Consider the following 17909-nt stretch of genomic DNA (forward strand, 5'->3'; position numbering starts at 1 on the left):
GACTTTCGAAACCTTATTTTATTCAAAAACATTTCAGGAACATTTTCAGAAATTTAAAAAAAAAATTTATTGAGGAAAGAACAAGCAGTAAAATGTTTAATAAGAAGTATATTTTTTCATTTCGCTTTTTTTTGTGATACATGCATTCATGTACACAAGTGTGACAATGAAAATTAGACAGAAATCGGAAAATGGCTTTTTCTACTTTTAAGCATGTGTAAATGTTGAATTCTGCTCAACCAGGGGCTAGAGGGCGTGGACGGTAGCATGCATTTCCACTACTGTCCATGAAGAGGCTCAACCAAACCGAGCCTGCAACTTTTGTCGTGTTGAGCGACCTGTGAAGTTTCCATGTTTTCTATTTACAAAACTAGAATAAGCTTAAAGTGAAATCTATTTTGTTGAAAACTCTTTGTGATTAACTTACTTTTCTCTAACATACAGTTCTTTGGCAAATTTTGAGTCAGATGCTATCATTTCTTTTCCTTTCTTTCCGTATACATCTAACAAAACGAACGTGTACGCTAAACAATTACAATATTTTGAATTAAACATCACAGAAAATAATTTCTGGATATCGCCAGCTTTGGCACATTTGGAGAATTCAACTTTTTCGGTGCCATTTAAGCACATGACTGTGGTACAATCATGTATAAAATCATTTATATCTTCGATTTCAAATTTTCTTCTGCTAATGTGTTGTGCTAAATAATCAATAAATTGTGTTCCCAATCTCAAAATATTTACTAACACAGATCGCCTTTTTAAGTGACCTTCAAGATCTTTAAAAACATCTAAGCTCATAGAGTACCTAAATGAGGACAATAATTCAAGTAATACTTCTTGTTCATGTTCTACGAGTTTCCCAGCGAATAAATTTCTTCTTGGAATCATGTAGTTCGGTAAATACTTTTTGCGAACACATGTCATTAAACAATTAAGTGTGACACGAGTAAGCTGAATGAAATATTTCCACTGAAAAAACTTATTTGGAACTGACTCTGCTAACCAAAACATGATATTTTTGATAATGTATGATGTAATATCGGAACACGTATCTTTAAAATAATTGTTTGAAAATAGTTTCAGTTTCATATACAACATCATCTGTACTTCATTTAAAGAATGCACTAGCTTGATTTCAACCTGTGTATAACAAATCCTCCATTCATATTCCTCAAGCGGACTGCCTTTTTGCCCTACTCCAACAACATAACCTTGCATTTCACTTATTTGTCTTTTTACTTCTTCTGGGGGCCAACCATGCTTTCTCTTCCGATTTAACCAAGCTTTAATGTCATTGCCAGTATATGGAATTGCAATCACATTGTCTAATGAGTTTAACATGCCCGCTGTTCTTAGCTTTTTTGGAAAAAAATTTCCGAAAATGTTTCCTACTTGAAGCGCTGGGCCTTGCCTAGTACCCCAAATACCACATGTATCGTGATAGTCTTTGTGTTTTAATGCAATATTTAGAATGCTAGGTATTCCAAAAACCTTTTCTGCTTCGGACATAAACTTTGAATAGGCATCTCGTCTAGCCGGCGTTAAAAACGGATCGTCTAAGTCTAATAATAAAGTATAACCTGGAGAAGAATGTCGTTTATCAGCAATAAGTACCTTTCTATTGCTACTATGTTTTAAAACCCCTAAGCAATTCATGTCACAGCAAATAAGTGAGTAATCAGTAACCATTAAATCCACGTCACTGTATCTAGGTAAAAAACTCCCTTCGCTAAAACTTCCTACTATAGCCAGACATTTCTTGTCGTCCTGCCAAATAAAACTATTTAAAAGCTTCTGGAATGACGGAGCTAGCTTTTGAATTTCTCTTATAAAACATGTATTAACAAAAGGGTGACATTGAGAACAGAAGCTTAGAAGTAAAGACATACATTCTCTAGCTGAATATTGTTCATCTTCTTCAGTGTTTTTGGACTGCTTGGAATGAATATCGACTGCATCTAAATTTTCAGACTGTCTGGAATGAATATCGATTTCATCTAAATTTTCGGACTGTCTGGAATAGATAACGATTTCCTCTAAATCTGTTTTCTCATTTCCCGCCATTTGCACTTGAAAACCACCCAGACCCTCGATTTCATCTAATTTTTCGGACTGCCCTGAATGAATATCGATTTCATCTAAATTTTCGGGCTGTCTGGAATGAATATCGATTTCATCTAAATTGTCGGACTGCCAAACCCTCGACACTTCATTTTAGTCGATAGTCTTTCTAAAACTGCAGATAGTCTGTAGTCGGCTATCGTTTCGTTGATATCGCTTCACTTGGTGCCGCTGTATTGCAAATGTTCTGTACCTTAAGCAATAGCTTCGTAGGTCCGCTGAAAAATGGAAAAAAAAATAAGCAAATCTGTTGCAGTGTCGATAAACGTTATATTCTCATCTCTTTTACAAACAAATTGAAACAAATGAAAACACAAAGTATTTGAAAGTGGCACATTTCAACTATTTTCGTTTTCAATGTTCTCACTTTGTTACATAGATATGGCACCCATTTGTTAATTCGACCGCAAGACATTTGAACCATATTAGTTATTTTTAATATAAGTGTCATATAATATACGAAGATGATATATGTAGTGCAGATTAATCAAAACATCAGACGATGTATCTAAGTGTCTCTAATTAAAACAACAACAGCAACGTTAAGTACTACTACTACTAAGATAACAGTATGTGACAGAATGACTGAACAAAACAATTTTCCGCCGATACAAATGTTGAAGAGACACCCGAGGTTAAGAAGTTATGGTCACTTTCTCTGAATCCTTTGTCCACCACCGATGTGGGTTTGGAACATTGCTCGGGTTGTAAAATTCTTCTTGCGAGGAAACTGTTCATTTAGCTTACTGAAGGTATGTGTTTTTTTTTTAATCCAGCAACCAACCAGTAATGAAATGATTACCGGAGCGAAAGCTTTGCTCTCATTCCGCTATGAAGAGCTTGTAAGTCATATACGATTTATAGTTAAACCCATCAAATACAAAAGCAAAGCATTGTAAATACTGAAGGGCGGATCGTCTTGAAATGTATTAACTCCGTCAGGTCCGAGATAATAAAGATATAGATCAGTACAAAGTACAAATGATACATCTTAATTTCAAATGTGCCCTTCTGTAAAACAATAACATTCAAATACATTGTACAATTTACACTATCACATAATTGATATCACATTCATCCTTATAAAAGTCACATTTATGCTTAGACAAATACACCTAAAATAGATGATGCCTTTATGTATCCATCTATACAATTCTCATTTAGGCAATCAATTAGTTTAAATAATCGGTTAAATTATAAGTGCATAGTTATAATTTAGCTGATATAAACAAAGAGATTCATTTGGCAGTCATACAATTTTTCTATTTGTTTTAAAAGGTGTTTGTAACAAAGGTTTTTAGTCATAATTTGTACGATATTTAGGTATATATTAGATCAGCAATGTCTGTTTTCTGATGGGACTGTTAAACTAGTAAATGTCATTTTCGGTTGAAGACTTTTACAACAGTGTAACCATTTCCTCGTCAAATTTCTATGTTCATTATGAATTTAATGACTAAATATGAACAATGCAGACTATCATGGTCAAACTTAGATACATACACAATTATAAAACAATCATACATTTCGTAATAACTATTCGGACAATATACATCAAACTATAATTTCATAGGGAACAGAACTGACACATTTTTAAGGTCTCTAATTATAGCAGAAACGATCAGACTTTTAAGGAATACACAATTATATCTGGTTACTGTGTTACAAATTAAAGCAGACTGTAAACCGAATCATTTGAGCCAGAAATATTTTGTTTTTGCTCTAAAAATAGTAATAACTTTTACAGATTTACCGAGAGCTAAGTAATATTCTATTTGGCAATATAATAATTTCCTTTCTCAGTAAATTTCTAAGTATCATAAATCATTGGAAAAGCATTTTACTTCGAATGTTATCAAAAGCTTCTATCAAAATTCTGTAATTCTATTTCACTTCTTTGTGATTAAAAAATAACAAATTGACAGCCAAGCCTTTACTCCCCCTAAATTCTGAATTTTTCGTACAGCTAACTTATTTGCGAGTTCCATTGATGTAATATCTTTAATGAAAAATCCGTCATACAGCGATAGGAACAACGTTTAAAAGCGTGCTTAGTTTATTGGTCAACAGGCATATCTGTTCGCGTTTATAATACACTAACCGTCTGCATTCAATTAAAGTGCGGCGTGAAGGGTGGTAATTTCAGTTTCTCTATGTGCTGCTATTTGAGAACTATTTTCTTTCAGCGGAGTGTGAAATATAAGGTGTATATTAGGAAATAAAATCGAAAAAATCGATTAAGCCAAAATTGGTACATGTATTCTGGACAGAATTGTCCTGTTTGCGATATTGTGGTTTACGTGTAGTATGATTGTTATTAAGAAACGTGGCTTTTCCTTTTGCTTATTCGTCCCTGTTCAGCTTTTACCTTCAGGTTTACTTCCCCCGTCCCCATTTGCCCCTACCATTTCCTTCCTCTCCTTCTATATTTAGCATAAATTAATATGTACTTGTTGGATGTTTGAAGCAACCCCATCTGAAATACTTTTCCATTACATTTTCTTTTTGTTGTTGGTCTACGTTGCAAATGCACTGCTATGGGGCTTTGTTTTTAGTGCTCTATGCTTCCAAGAAGTCTACCCTTACCTACTATCTTTTTTGATTATCCGTCCAGAAATGATGTACTTCAATTCTGCTTTTAATGAAATTGCAAAATGTGTGTTCATTTTAGTAGCTGCGGAATAAAAGTGAGGACATCCGACATGGAAAAACTTAATGTTGCTCAGTACACGATAAACAAAAACAAATGAAGGTTGAATATCCTGTAAAGCAACATTTGACAATTGACGTTCGAGCTTTAACAATAAACGGACGAATCTGAATGTCATGCAGAGTATGGATATAAAATAAAAGGAACTCCATTCGAAAACAACTTTGGATGTTTTGTAAATCCGATTTTTGACATATAGTATTCAAATTGTAACAATTTAGTACTTAAAACATGAAATTCAATGTTCCAACATATGACATGGAAAACACGATACTCAAGAAACAATTGAATGCCATGCAAAAACGATATTCTAACTTAAAACATTTTCAAAATTATAAATACCTAGAAAATATATAATAAGTAACTGGATAAAACAACTAGCCGAGGATTGCTTCATTACGAAGTATTCTACATCGCAAGTAATGCCAAGAACCTACATCGGTTGTGGGCAAGTAGTTTGAAGTCAGTAACTAAAACAACACAGTATGGAAACACAATATGGGGATATTCTTGGATACCAGATAGGGATTTCCGGTATTTTTACGGGTGCTGGGAAAATCCATCTTACAACTTGGGGTGTTAGATGACTCTTCTGCTTTAAATTGCGTATTACAAACTACATATATGTGACGATTTATGTAGTTTTTATGCCCCCGGCATCTACTGATGCGGTAGACATATAGTGATCGTCCTGTCCGTCCGTCCGTTCGTCCGTCCGTACGAGGTTAACCAAATGGGACCGTTTCGTTTAGTGTCAATACCCCTTACTAGAATGACTTGATACTAATGCAGATGTAACCTGTGAACATTCCTCATCTTCAGACATCACCTGACCTCAGTTTGACCTTGGCCTTGACCTCATTTTGGACTTAAGTTGCTTTATATAAGCCATCTCTTGGTTAACCAAATGGGACCGTTTCGTCTAGCATCAATACCGCTTACAAGAATGAATTGATACTAATACAGATGTAACCTGTGACCATTCCTCATCTTCAAACATAACCTGACATGTAATCATTTGGTACTGATAGTTTTGATGGTTCGAACCTTGCATCCGTCACTTTTTTATTTTGCATTTAATTTATATATTTTGTGTAAGTTTTTTTCTCTCTGGTTTCTAATTTATTTACGAAAGCCTCATAAACATTTGGTCATATTAAAGATGAAGCGTATCTAAACAACATTACATGTTAACAGTGACATAAATAAGTTAGTGAACAAGTTAGTACTAGATTAACAAACTTGTGTTGTTTTCGTTGAATGGTATTGAAAAAAAGAAATTAAATACACTTTTCAAAATACTTTTTTACGGGTCCTGGAATAGAACTCCCGACGAAAAAGTGTAAGACGGATAAAGTTACAGCTAGGCCAACGAGGGATTACTATCTGCAGCGTAAACGTTGTATACTGACTTAAATTTATGCTATTGTTTTCTTTGTTTACATTTCCTAGCCCCTTATTACTATGCGATACCTATAGAACTGCAATAACACGTTATCAGAAAACAAATAACAAACAAAATTGAAAACATTTTAGCAACGTAAGATACAGAATGTGTAAAAATGAAGAAAACAAACGAAAATTCTCCATAATATATATCAACTCTGTGGTCAGTACAGGCCGAAAAATTACTGGTCAAAGAATGATAAAAACTCATTTAAAACTTGTGACAAATACAGCACTTAAGAAACCTTTGAAGAGTATGTCTTTAAATGTCAAAGTTCAAGTAAGCAGACAGAAAACACTTGACAAGAACATTTCTTTACATTCTCTATACGTAAAATCTTAAACGCAGCAATGTATCTCTAGCCACATTGTTTGGATAAAATGGTTAAGACTCTGCAATCGAAGAAGTTGTCCTTTTTTAAATTTTTGAAACAATGGAAAGATTCTAGTAATGTCGCGAAAAGCAACTACCCTCAAAGCAAAGTAGATTTAAGTAAATATCTTATCTAAATCTTATCTTAGAACTTATAACAGTTTTATTACAAAATGTTCAAAACATATTTTTAAAGAAACATATTTCAATTAAAAGTAATAAGAAATATAAATGTAACACGATCAAAAGGCTATACCAACATACCATTTTTCAGTTTTCCAAAATATATTTCCTGTACAATGTTTAGACATAAAAATAATATCACAATGCAAATACTACGTATATTTTAAATTAACAGAACCAGCTTAATATCTCCGAATGCTTAAAAGTATCTGGCCCGAAACGAGCTGTACACACTCAGCTTGTAGCTATATTTTGTAACATGTAGACCTTTAATGACGGCAGTTAAAATAATGTATTATTGAATATCAAACTTTGATCTACATTTTAAATCTACGCCAAAGTATTTAATTGTTTTAATTGTCTAGTGTTATAATGAAGCATGGCCAAAGAATTTTCTTATAGAGTTTCAACAATATTGCTATTGTAATTATTACTACATTGTATCTTAAACAATCATCAACAGTAAATGCTTCGTGTCATTCACAAGGTTATTTCGTTGGTATCCTGCTTTGTTAATATCAAATATGGTCTAAATTTCACCAAAACGTATCAACAATTACGAAATATACACAAAACCTTTATTCTGCTTAATATTACCATATGTTATATTTACAGGGTAGTTCATTACTCTGGTTCCAGTGATTTGGTAACATTAAAACGTCTACCGGGGTACCGGCGCGGCATCAAGTTAGTAGGCCGCGATATCGCGAAACTATATACTGATTTTAACAACGATATAATTACTGAATTGTTTTCTAAAAGAAACTTCAGTAGACATTAGTAAACCAAACAGAGCTTCGGAAAACTTACGCGATTGCGGTCACTAATGGTAGTGGTCCCTTAACAACTATCGGTAATTTCGATTTGATTACGTTATTTCAATATCCAATTATGGAATCTCGCGACTGGTTTATTTGAGTTACATTAACAACCGAAGAATACAAAGAGTACGAAAATTGCCGAGCGCAATAACGTGACCAATACAATAAAAATTAGCCAAATATGTTGGATCGGAAAGTTGATTTTTTGCACTACCCTATTGCGCGTGAAGCATTTCTTTGTCGAGGACAAGAATATAAAATATTCTTCCGGCGGATTAATAGGACTAGCGAAAAACAGTGAAAAATGACAGTTTAACATTTATTTTGTGCATTGCATAGTAGATTATTTTTTGTTACCAAACCATCTATAACATTCATCAGTAAATCGATACGACCAGTTGGTCATAAACGTTATCAGTAAAATATCAATAACAGTATCGGTAAATATAGTATTGTTTGGTATGTAGGTTGATTGATTTAACCTTAAATTACGTGACTTAATTGTTTCAAAATTTTCAAAACACCCCAAGATCTGTAAAATTATTAAGTTTATCCCCTATCTTGATTTTGAATGAAGCTCTTTCATATCATTGTATTTTAAGTTATATGTAAATATTGTATAGTTTTAACGATCTGTTATTACATTGATGCGATCGCAAATTAAAGACAATTAATATAATTAATTACACAATGTCAATAAGTCAAAAGATAAGACCAATTAATACGCATTTACATTAATATAATATAACATTAGTAAATAAGACTATACCGCCAAATATTTAAAACAGCAGTCAGACAGTTTATTTCGAAAGTTCTAATTGGAAAAGCTTAAAGAAATTTAGTTTTGAATAACGTTTTCAGCTACATCTGTGCAACTATTTTATTTTGAAATTCGTGTTTAAATTCATATCTTGTCATTAATTGTATGGCCTAGTCACCGATACCCAGGATCTGTATATACGTTTAGTTACAAACTGGTAAATTAAATGTCATTGATATTCAAATTTACTCGACGACGTCAAGCTGACGTCGTGATGACGCCAAACGCACATAAACGCAAGGAATTAGCAGAAAAAACGTATTTTTTAGAGATTTTACGAAAGTGGGATAATTATTATTATTATTATACCAGATTTATATAGTGTTTAAAATAGGTAGCCTAGTAGATTCTACTTTCCATCTGTCTTTTGACTAAGGTATTATTTAAGAAATAATAAGTTCCCAAACGTGGTTTATCGTAGAATATGACGTAATTCAGTGTGTGTTGTTGCACTATTTTTTTCTATTTAGTTCAGTATTGTTAGTCCTATTTAGGCTATTGAACAAATTTATGATATTTAGGCTCCTTAAATCGGGCAATATTTCCGCTGAAGAACTCGTGCATATTTCCTGATACAAAGCTAATAACCTATAAATATTTATTATATTTCAATATTTCATTTAACACAGAAACATTCTAAGCATATCCGTTTTCGTCAATTTCTTTAATTTTGCGTTTATTTTCAAATTGAATATCCTGACAAAAATGAATGCATTATAAACTTATCATGACACTTATCTTATTGAGAAATGTTTTCTTCAGTGTTTCATGCGAAATAAACGAAAGAATAGGATCTGTTAATCAATGAATCGCGCTATTCATGTTTAATTTGCCGATCCTATTCTGTCGTTCATTTTGCATGAACACCGAAAAAAGTTTCATTTCTTATTATTTACATTAAATTTCCCTTTTTATTTGTAATCAAGATTCAATTATAAATTAAACATATTTGCATTGCACACTAGAATATTCTAAACCATTCTTTTCACCAATCGGAACAACTGCGACGTCATCTGACGTTCTCCATGATCATTCGCGGACGTCGTCAAAACAAAAGCCTTTTATCACTAAGCAATTGAGAAGAATAGAGTGAATGTAAATATTTCATTTTGTGAGTATGTACTCATTCAGTTTGGACGTACTTTCGTTAGCCTGTTGTTTTATATCATAATTCGTTATGGAATGAAAAAAAAAAACATGTCACCTAATATTCGAAGACACCCTGGATCGTTTAAAGGGATACTATTTACTAAATATAAAACACATCAGAAGAATACGTGCATATGAAAGAATAGCCCAGTTGTGCTGGTGGAATATATCAATAAAGGAGACAAGTCTTCGATGGATATGTAGCGGTAATCGCAGCAAGAAAGAAATATATATATATTGGATTGAAATATTTTCGGAAAGTTTCGCAAGGTATAAAACATAAATATATATATCTAAGATAATACATTTTGTGTAATACGTACAGCACATACAATTAAATTTTTATTTGTTTAGTTTCATGTTTTTTTATTTAATCATTTTGACAAAATTTTAGGATATATGGCAAGATTCCATATTTAATGGTGGAGAGGGATACAAATGCACCGAGGGCATTACATAAGTGTCAAAAAACGGATATTGACATTGCTCATTCAAATAACTTCGTAAATCTTATAAATCAAGGACAAAAGACATTAAAAAAAAAATGAATCGTCATGCAAAATTCACTCCATATACAGTATCGGTTTCTTCAGACAATTTAGAATGTGGTTCAGTACAAAGCATATGACATAAGACATACGAAATATAATGTGAATATCGTGCATAAACCTATATGCAACATATGACATTTGAACTTTTTACAGAAAGAAAAGGTCGTGCAGTTCACACCATGCGATAAACAACATCGAAAATTATTTGAATGTTGTGCAGAAAGGGCATTCGAAATATGCCATCCGAACCTTGTCATTTTACCAAATTGAATGTCGTTCAGTACACGACATAGAAACGTATGACTTTAAAGATATTTGTCATGCTTACGTGTGTTTCGCTTTGGCGCGGCGGCGCGGCAAAAATACACGATAAATAATGTATTAGTCGTGTTTTCGTGTTGGCAAGGCAAAAACACGAAATCTCGACAAATAACTTATTTGTCGTGTTTTCGTGTTGGCGGGGCAAAAACACGAAATCCCGACAAATAAGGTATTTGTCGTGTTTCGTGTCATCGGGGCGAAAGCACGAAAACACGACAAAAAAGGAGCATGCAAGACATATTCATATCCACTAACACGAGAAGTCGACAAATAAATATATCTTGTTTGCGTCCTCTAGACGTTGTGTTTTTCTGAATTTTTATTCCGTGTTTTCGATTTTTTTGTGTTATCTTGTTTTCGACACGACAACACGAAATGGCAGAACTTTGCCTTTTTGCAGATAATAAAATCTGTAAAAAGATCCTTTGGAAGCAAAGAATAGCAGACTCGGTTTGATTGAGTCTGTTCATGAGAGGTAATGAAATGTGCAACATCTCTCACGTCCCCTAGCACCGGCTTAAGCGGAACAAGCGGAACTCTATTACACATATGTTGAATGAACTCCATGATTCCAAAGGACCAGAAAATATAACAACACTGAATCCAAGTACGGAGAGACTTTTTACAGCCGCCACACGGCACTTAAGATTGCTGTAACAGTTATGATAGTTAATAAAATCTGTAAAAAGATCCTTTGGAAGCAAAGAATGCAACCAAGAAGAATAATAGCAGACTCGGTTTGACTGAGTCTGTTCATGAGAAGTATTGAAATGTGCAAAATCTCTCACGCCCGTAGCACAAGCGGAACTCTATTACACATATGTTGAATTGACCCCATGATCTCAAAGGACCAGAAAATAGTTTGAATGTTGTGCAGCGTATAAAATGCAAAAGTCGAAAACAGTTTTCACTGTTGGGCAGAAAAAATAAACATTTAATAAACATTTTATAAATGACGTTCGAGCTTTGACTAATATTAGAATAAACTAAATGTGTGCGTACAACAAAAATATTCGAACATTTTTACAGCATAATTCGAATGTCGGTCAACACAGAATATACGGCAAAGAACGACATTCGAGCTTCGACTTCGAAAACAAATGAACTTTATGCAGTGAAGAAGCAAAAGACATTTGGCACAACATTCGAACATACTACAGAAATTATTGAATGTCGTTCAACATACAAAACATAACATGCAACATTCAAGAAATAATTAAATGTAGTGGAAAAACGACATTTAATGTTTAACGTGTTCTATAGATAAATAAGATATTTTGTTTCATAAGAATGTTTCTACCCTTACCTATTATCTTTTATAATATCTACAAATCTGATATTTAAGTACCATAACGGAACTTAACCATGAACATGCATGCACGCACATCATGTTTTTAAATGTTACGTTTTCAAAATAATGATTGCTTAACACAGAAATATATAAGTAGTGTTGAACACTGATACCTGAATTGAAGGGTAAATATGTTTCTTCATTTGAGATTATCCGATTTCGATGGCAAAAAAAGGCACTTAACTTATTGATAGACAGTTAGTTGTATCTGAAACATGATAAATTCTTTCGTATTCTTAATTTCAAAGCACTTTGACATATCGAATGGTAGTAAGTACTAAATTGTATTCGAAGTAAAATCAGACTGTCTCGGAAACGAAGTTTTCCGTCACTGAGTCACATGTCGATGGAATAGAAACGGGACTTTTGTAAAAGTAACACATGCATTCTTTTATTTTTATACAGTATAGTAAAAGAAATTTGACTTTCAACTTTCCCGATATGTTAGAATTAATTGTGTTCTAAACATTAACCAAACTGACTATAAAACTGATGGACAGTGTCCACAAAGGTAAAGCTGATACATTGGAATGTATCTTTTCCTGCAAGTGACTATACATTTTGATCGCATTTTATTGTACCTCAAAAAGGTCTTTTATGTCTCTTATTTAACAAGCTGACGGAACCTTTTCATCTTGTCTGTATACACCTTCTGTTTATAATGAAAATGATAATAATAATAATAAAAATAATTATAATAATTATAATAATAATAATAATAATAATAATAATAAGATGATGATGGAGAAGAAGAAGAAGAAAAATAGTAGTAATGTAATGATAAAATACCTGATTGTTAACAAATTATTTTTGAACAGTCAAATAAGCTGCTATTTTATTATTTAAAATCGTTTCGACCAGTTGGTCGTATAAAGGATTGCGTGTTTCTATGCGCTACGGGTGAATTTTTCGGTGTTTAAATACGTCAGTTCTTTTGTATCTTAAAAATGTTTTAATTAACATTTTAGTTAAAATAAAACGTTATCAACCTTGTACAATACTGATTAGTAATATGATCTTCCTTTATTATCAAAGGTAATCAGAAAGCATCGATATCCAGTTTTATTTATAAGACCAAGTTTTCTAATGCATGTATCTATAAATTGTATGATATGATAGACATGAACAATAAATATCATGGTACTATGTTATTGCTAATGGTCTTAAGGTTAAACAAGATTTAAACTTTAAAATAGGGCCAAATTGCCTAAATATAAGCAATCATTTAATAGTGTTTTAAGTTCTTTTAAGAATATAACGAACATTCTATTTGTGAATGTATCACAACGTAAAAAGAAAATGAATACGTATTATTGTATGAAAAATGGCAATCAAAATTTACAGTTGTACTTTGCTTCTCATTATATAGTCTTTGACTAGAAATATGTTATTTCACACAAAAATGCATGACATCACTATTCCGATGATACAACTGAAACTTAAGTTTTAGTCATTGGCCTCTGAAAAACGTCGTTTGTACTTACGAACCAATATTTCAGGCCGTAACATCGATAATGGCCCTAGGACCAGTTATGATAATGTGATAATGCATCAAGGTGTAGGAGACTTTCCCGCATAAATTTGTTACTACTTATAGGTACTTGTGTAGTAATCATGTATAACGTTGTACTGAAAAAACTCAATGACACCAAGTACATAAGCAGCCTTTGCTAAGATTGTACCAAGTTTTACATATGATGCACAAGCACTACAAAACCAAAAGTATTTTCTTATTTATCAGTTCATTTAAAAAAAATGAAAGCAAACAATTTTAGCGATAACATGACATCATAAATATTATATTCCTGACAACTATAATCAAGAAACAAACAAAATAATACAATGACAGTCACTACACATTACACTTAACAAATTTCAATGGCGGAAATAAAGTCGAAATAGGTTAAGCAGTGCTCAAAACCGCAAAAGGAACATCGTTCCGTTTATCAAAAACGTAAACACAACGACGATTAGTCAGTTATTTGAATAAGTTAATTATATAAAAGATAGACGCTGACGAATATTTCATTGTAACGACACAGGGTAAAGAAACACGTAAAAAATGACGTCACTAATTCCTTGCAGTCCATAACTGGTAACTGTTCTTACTTCCGGATACAGGATTCTGTCCACTGCAGTTTTGTAAATATTACATGTATTCAAAATAAAAGCATTAAAACAAGAACCTTTTGTATTTTATTTTGACTAAACTTGCACACGCGGTTCAATTCAAAAACAACCGTACTGCACCATTTGACTTGCAGTTACGGCCCCAGAATTGACAAAAAGTGCTGACTTTATCCTTGGAGACTACATTTATTATTTGATTTTAAAAAACTTATATAGGGTCTCACTTCCTTTTAAAACAGCCATATTGCGTCATGTCTCGGAGTTACGGCTGAAATGGCAACATTTACTTATCTTAGTTTTGTGAACACAATAGAGACCATATTTATTATTTCATTTTGACCAAACTTGTATGGAAGTTATATATCTATAACATCTCGATTCCTTGCGAAAACCAGCTATATACCACTATTTGTCATGGAGTTATGGCCCCTAAAATGACAAAGTTAGAAGTAAAATATCTACAAATCTGATAATTTATTACCAAAACTGAATGCAACGATCAACACGCATGCATGCACGCACACACATCCTTTTTTAATGTTACGTTATTATTTCGAAAACAAAAGCGTCTTAACAAATAATTATTTAAACAGATGTTTTTTCAATGTATACTTGACAGGACTATAGAGTTAAAAATTAATACTAGCACTGACTGTCGTCCGTTATTTAAAAAATACTCAAAAAAAGATGATTATTTAATTTTAAACTCCTGTTCTGTCTGAATATGCACTGAAATATCATCAGTTAAAATATCTATTTGATGCGTCACTTATTTTCGAAATAATAATTCGTAAGTTCGTGATCAACCCCCGCATGTTTCTTCGTTTGAGATTACTCGATTTTAATAACAAATAAGAGGGTCATGATGACCCTGGATCGCTCACCTGAGTAATATGAGCTTTTTGGATGATTTTCCGATGTACAATCAAGTAACCCCTGGGGCGGGGCCAATGTTACCCCGGGGTCATTATTTGAACAAAGTTTGTAGAAGTCTACTAGGCAATGTAACATATCAAATATCTAAGATCTAGGCCTTCTGGTTTGTTTTTAGCAAATTTATGAAGATTTCCCTATGTACAATCAAGTAACCCCTGGGCCTGGCTCAATTTGACCCTGGGGTTAAGATTTGAACAAATTTTGTAGAAGTCCACTAGGCAATGCTACATGTCAAATATCCAAGCTCTAGGCCTTCTGGTTTATTTGACCCCGGGGGTCATGATTTGAATAAATTTTGTAGAGGTCTACTAGGCAATGCTACATGTGAAATATCTAAGCTCTAGGCCTTCTGGTTTATTTTTAGAAAATTTTTGAAGATTTTCCTTTCTAAAATAAAGTGACCCCTAGGGCGGGTCCAATTTTACCCCGGGTCATGATTTGAACAAACTTTGTAGAAGTCCACTACGCAATGTTACATTTCAAATATCTAAGATCTGGATTTTCTGGTTTAATTTTAGCAAATTTATGAAGATTTTCCTATGTATAATCAAGTGACCCTTGGGGCGGGGTCAGTTTTGATCCCAGGGGTCATGATTTGAATAGATTTGTAGAGGTCCACTACACTGCCAAAAATATGTGCATATACGGAGTATACGTTCTCGTATTTGTCTAATATACGAATATCATATAAAAGGTATGTTTCCTGAAAGTATGATCAAAACCTACGCCTTAAACATACTTTTGGACCTTGACAATCCCTAACTTTGAATAGTGACATAAACTGTTGAAACGTATTTACGCTAAGTATGAATGAACGGATCCATGTGAGAAAAACATGAATGTCCAATTAAAGAATACGGGATTCCCGTATATGGAATGTTCCATATACGGGAAAAATGTTTCCGTATACGCCCGTATATTAGGAGTATACGGAATGCGTACACTCCCGTATACGGAACCATTTTCCGCAGTGCTAGACAATGCTACATGTCAAATATCTAAGCTCTAGGCCCTCTGGTTTATTTTTAGAAAATTTTGAAGATTTTTCTATGTACAATCAAGTAACCCCATTGGGCGGGGTCAATTTGACCCCGGAGGTCATGATTTGAACAAATTTTGTAGAGGTTTACTAGGCAATACATGTGAAACATCTAAGCTCTAGGCCTTCTGGTTTATTTTGAGAAAATGTTTGAAGATTTTCCTTTGTAAAATCAAGTGACCCCTGGGACGGGGTCAGTTTTGACCCTGGGTCATGATTTGAACAAACTTGGTAGACGTCTACTAGGCAATGCTTCACATTAAATGTCTAAGCTCTAGGGCTTCTGGTTTTTGAGAAGATGATTTTTAAAATATTTCCTTTCGGTTGCCATGGCAACCATAGTTCTGCATGGAATTCAATTTTTTGAATAATTTTTGTAGAGCTTCACACAACGAACATTTCTGTGAAGTTTGGATGAAATTGGCCTAGAGGCTTATGAGAAGATGTCATTTAAAGTAAGTTTACGGACGCCTTACAACGGACACCGGACGCTGGACGCCGGACGATGTGATCAGAATAGCTCTCCCTGAGCCTTTGGCTCTGGTGAGCTCTAAAGGTACTTTACATGTTAATTGATACATGTACTTAGTTGTATCTGTAACATGATGAATTATTCCGTATTCTTAATTTCAAAGCACTTCGACATATCGAGTGGTAATTAGTACTAAATTGTATACGAAGTAAAGTCAGATTACGATGGAATAGTAACGGGACAATTGTAAATGTAACACACATGCAATTTTCTATACAGCACAGTAAAAGAATTTCGACGTTCAACTGCCCCGGTTTGTTAGAGTTAATTGTGTTCCAAAAAATAATCAAACTGACTATAAAACTGAGAAACAATGTCCACAGTGGTAAAGTTGATACATTAAAATGCATCTTTCCAGCAAGTGGCTTTATATATTTTTGGCTGCATTTATCGTATTTCAGAAAGATCTATTATTTCTCTTATTAAATAAACTGACGGAACCTTTTCATTTTTTTCTGTATACACCTTATGTTTATAATGAAAATAATAATAATAACAATAATGATACTACTACTAATAATAATAATAACATAATAATAATAATGACAACAATAGAAATAAGGTAATGATGATGGTGGTGGTGTTGATATTATAAATTAAATTGATAAAGGATATACATACCGGTCGTTTATGTCTTCCAAATAGATAATATTTATTCCTGCAAAGCCTCTAAAATATCTGGTTGTTAAATTGTTCATTCAACTGATATTTTATTATTTGACTTCTTTTTGATCATTTAAAGTTTTGTGTGTTTCTATGCGCTAAGGGGTGGGGGGGGGGGGGGGCTTTTTTTTCAGTGTTAAAATACGTCAGTTCCTTTGTATGTTGGGTATTTTTTATTGCCTTTTAGTTAATTTAAAATGTAACGTTATTTACTTCGTACAATACTGTTTACAATCTTTCGCGATTTTATCTAAGGTTATCAGAAATCATTGACATCGAGTTTTGTTTGTAAGACCAAGTTCTCTAATATCTATGAATTGTATGGTATGATAGACACGAACAATAGTTATTGAATTATGTTCTTGCTAATGATCTTGCCGTTAAAAAGATTTTAATCTGTAAATTTAAACAAGATTACATTAAACTCATCAATCATGAAAATTGCTTTTCCTTTAAGAACATATCGCATTTTTGTGAAATTTTTCAAAACGCAGAATGAAAATGAATAGACCTGGGGCCAGTTATGATAATGTGATAATGCATCAAGTTATAGAAGATTTGATATTTCTTATATAGGTGCTTGTGTAGTAATCATATATTACGTAGTACTGGAAAAACGCAATAACATCAAGTACATAAAGCAGCCTTTTGTAAATAGCAAATTTTGACCCTTTACTTAAGGGACCATAACTCTGACACCCATGATGAAATCTAGCCACTTTTTGAGAAGGTTCGAGATATTATGCTAATACAAGTT

General features: G+C 33.0%; 1 protein-coding gene across 2 annotated transcripts; it reads right to left on the reverse strand.

Moving 5' to 3' along the window:
* On the reverse strand, nt 1-17235 carry LOC123534825 (uncharacterized). Of its 2 annotated transcripts, none has more exons than XM_053519955.1 (2): nt 17111-17235; nt 1-2345 (listed from the first exon to the last, which is right to left on the reverse strand). In XM_053519955.1, exon 2 carries the CDS (start codon nt 2068-2070, stop codon nt 424-426), a length of 1647 nt encoding a protein of 548 aa, XP_053375930.1. In that variant the 5' UTR covers nt 2071-2345; nt 17111-17235; the 3' UTR covers nt 1-423. The 2 variants fall into 2 exon arrangements, with proteins under 2 accessions (XP_053375930.1, XP_053375928.1); XM_053519953.1 differs by lacking the exon at nt 17111-17235 and adding an exon at nt 6921-7273.
* Between the last annotated feature and the right edge of the window lie 674 nt (nt 17236-17909).

This window comes from Mercenaria mercenaria, chromosome 12, assembly GCF_021730395.1.
Source record: "Mercenaria mercenaria strain notata chromosome 12, MADL_Memer_1, whole genome shotgun sequence".
Lineage (NCBI taxonomy): Eukaryota > Metazoa > Mollusca > Bivalvia > Venerida > Veneridae > Mercenaria > Mercenaria mercenaria.

What these genes read in the sequence shown, in the direction of transcription:
- LOC123534825 (XM_053519955.1), bottom strand. Translation starts at nt 2,070, where the DNA reads ATGGCGGGAAATGAGAAAACAGATTTAGAGGAAATCGTTATCTATTCC.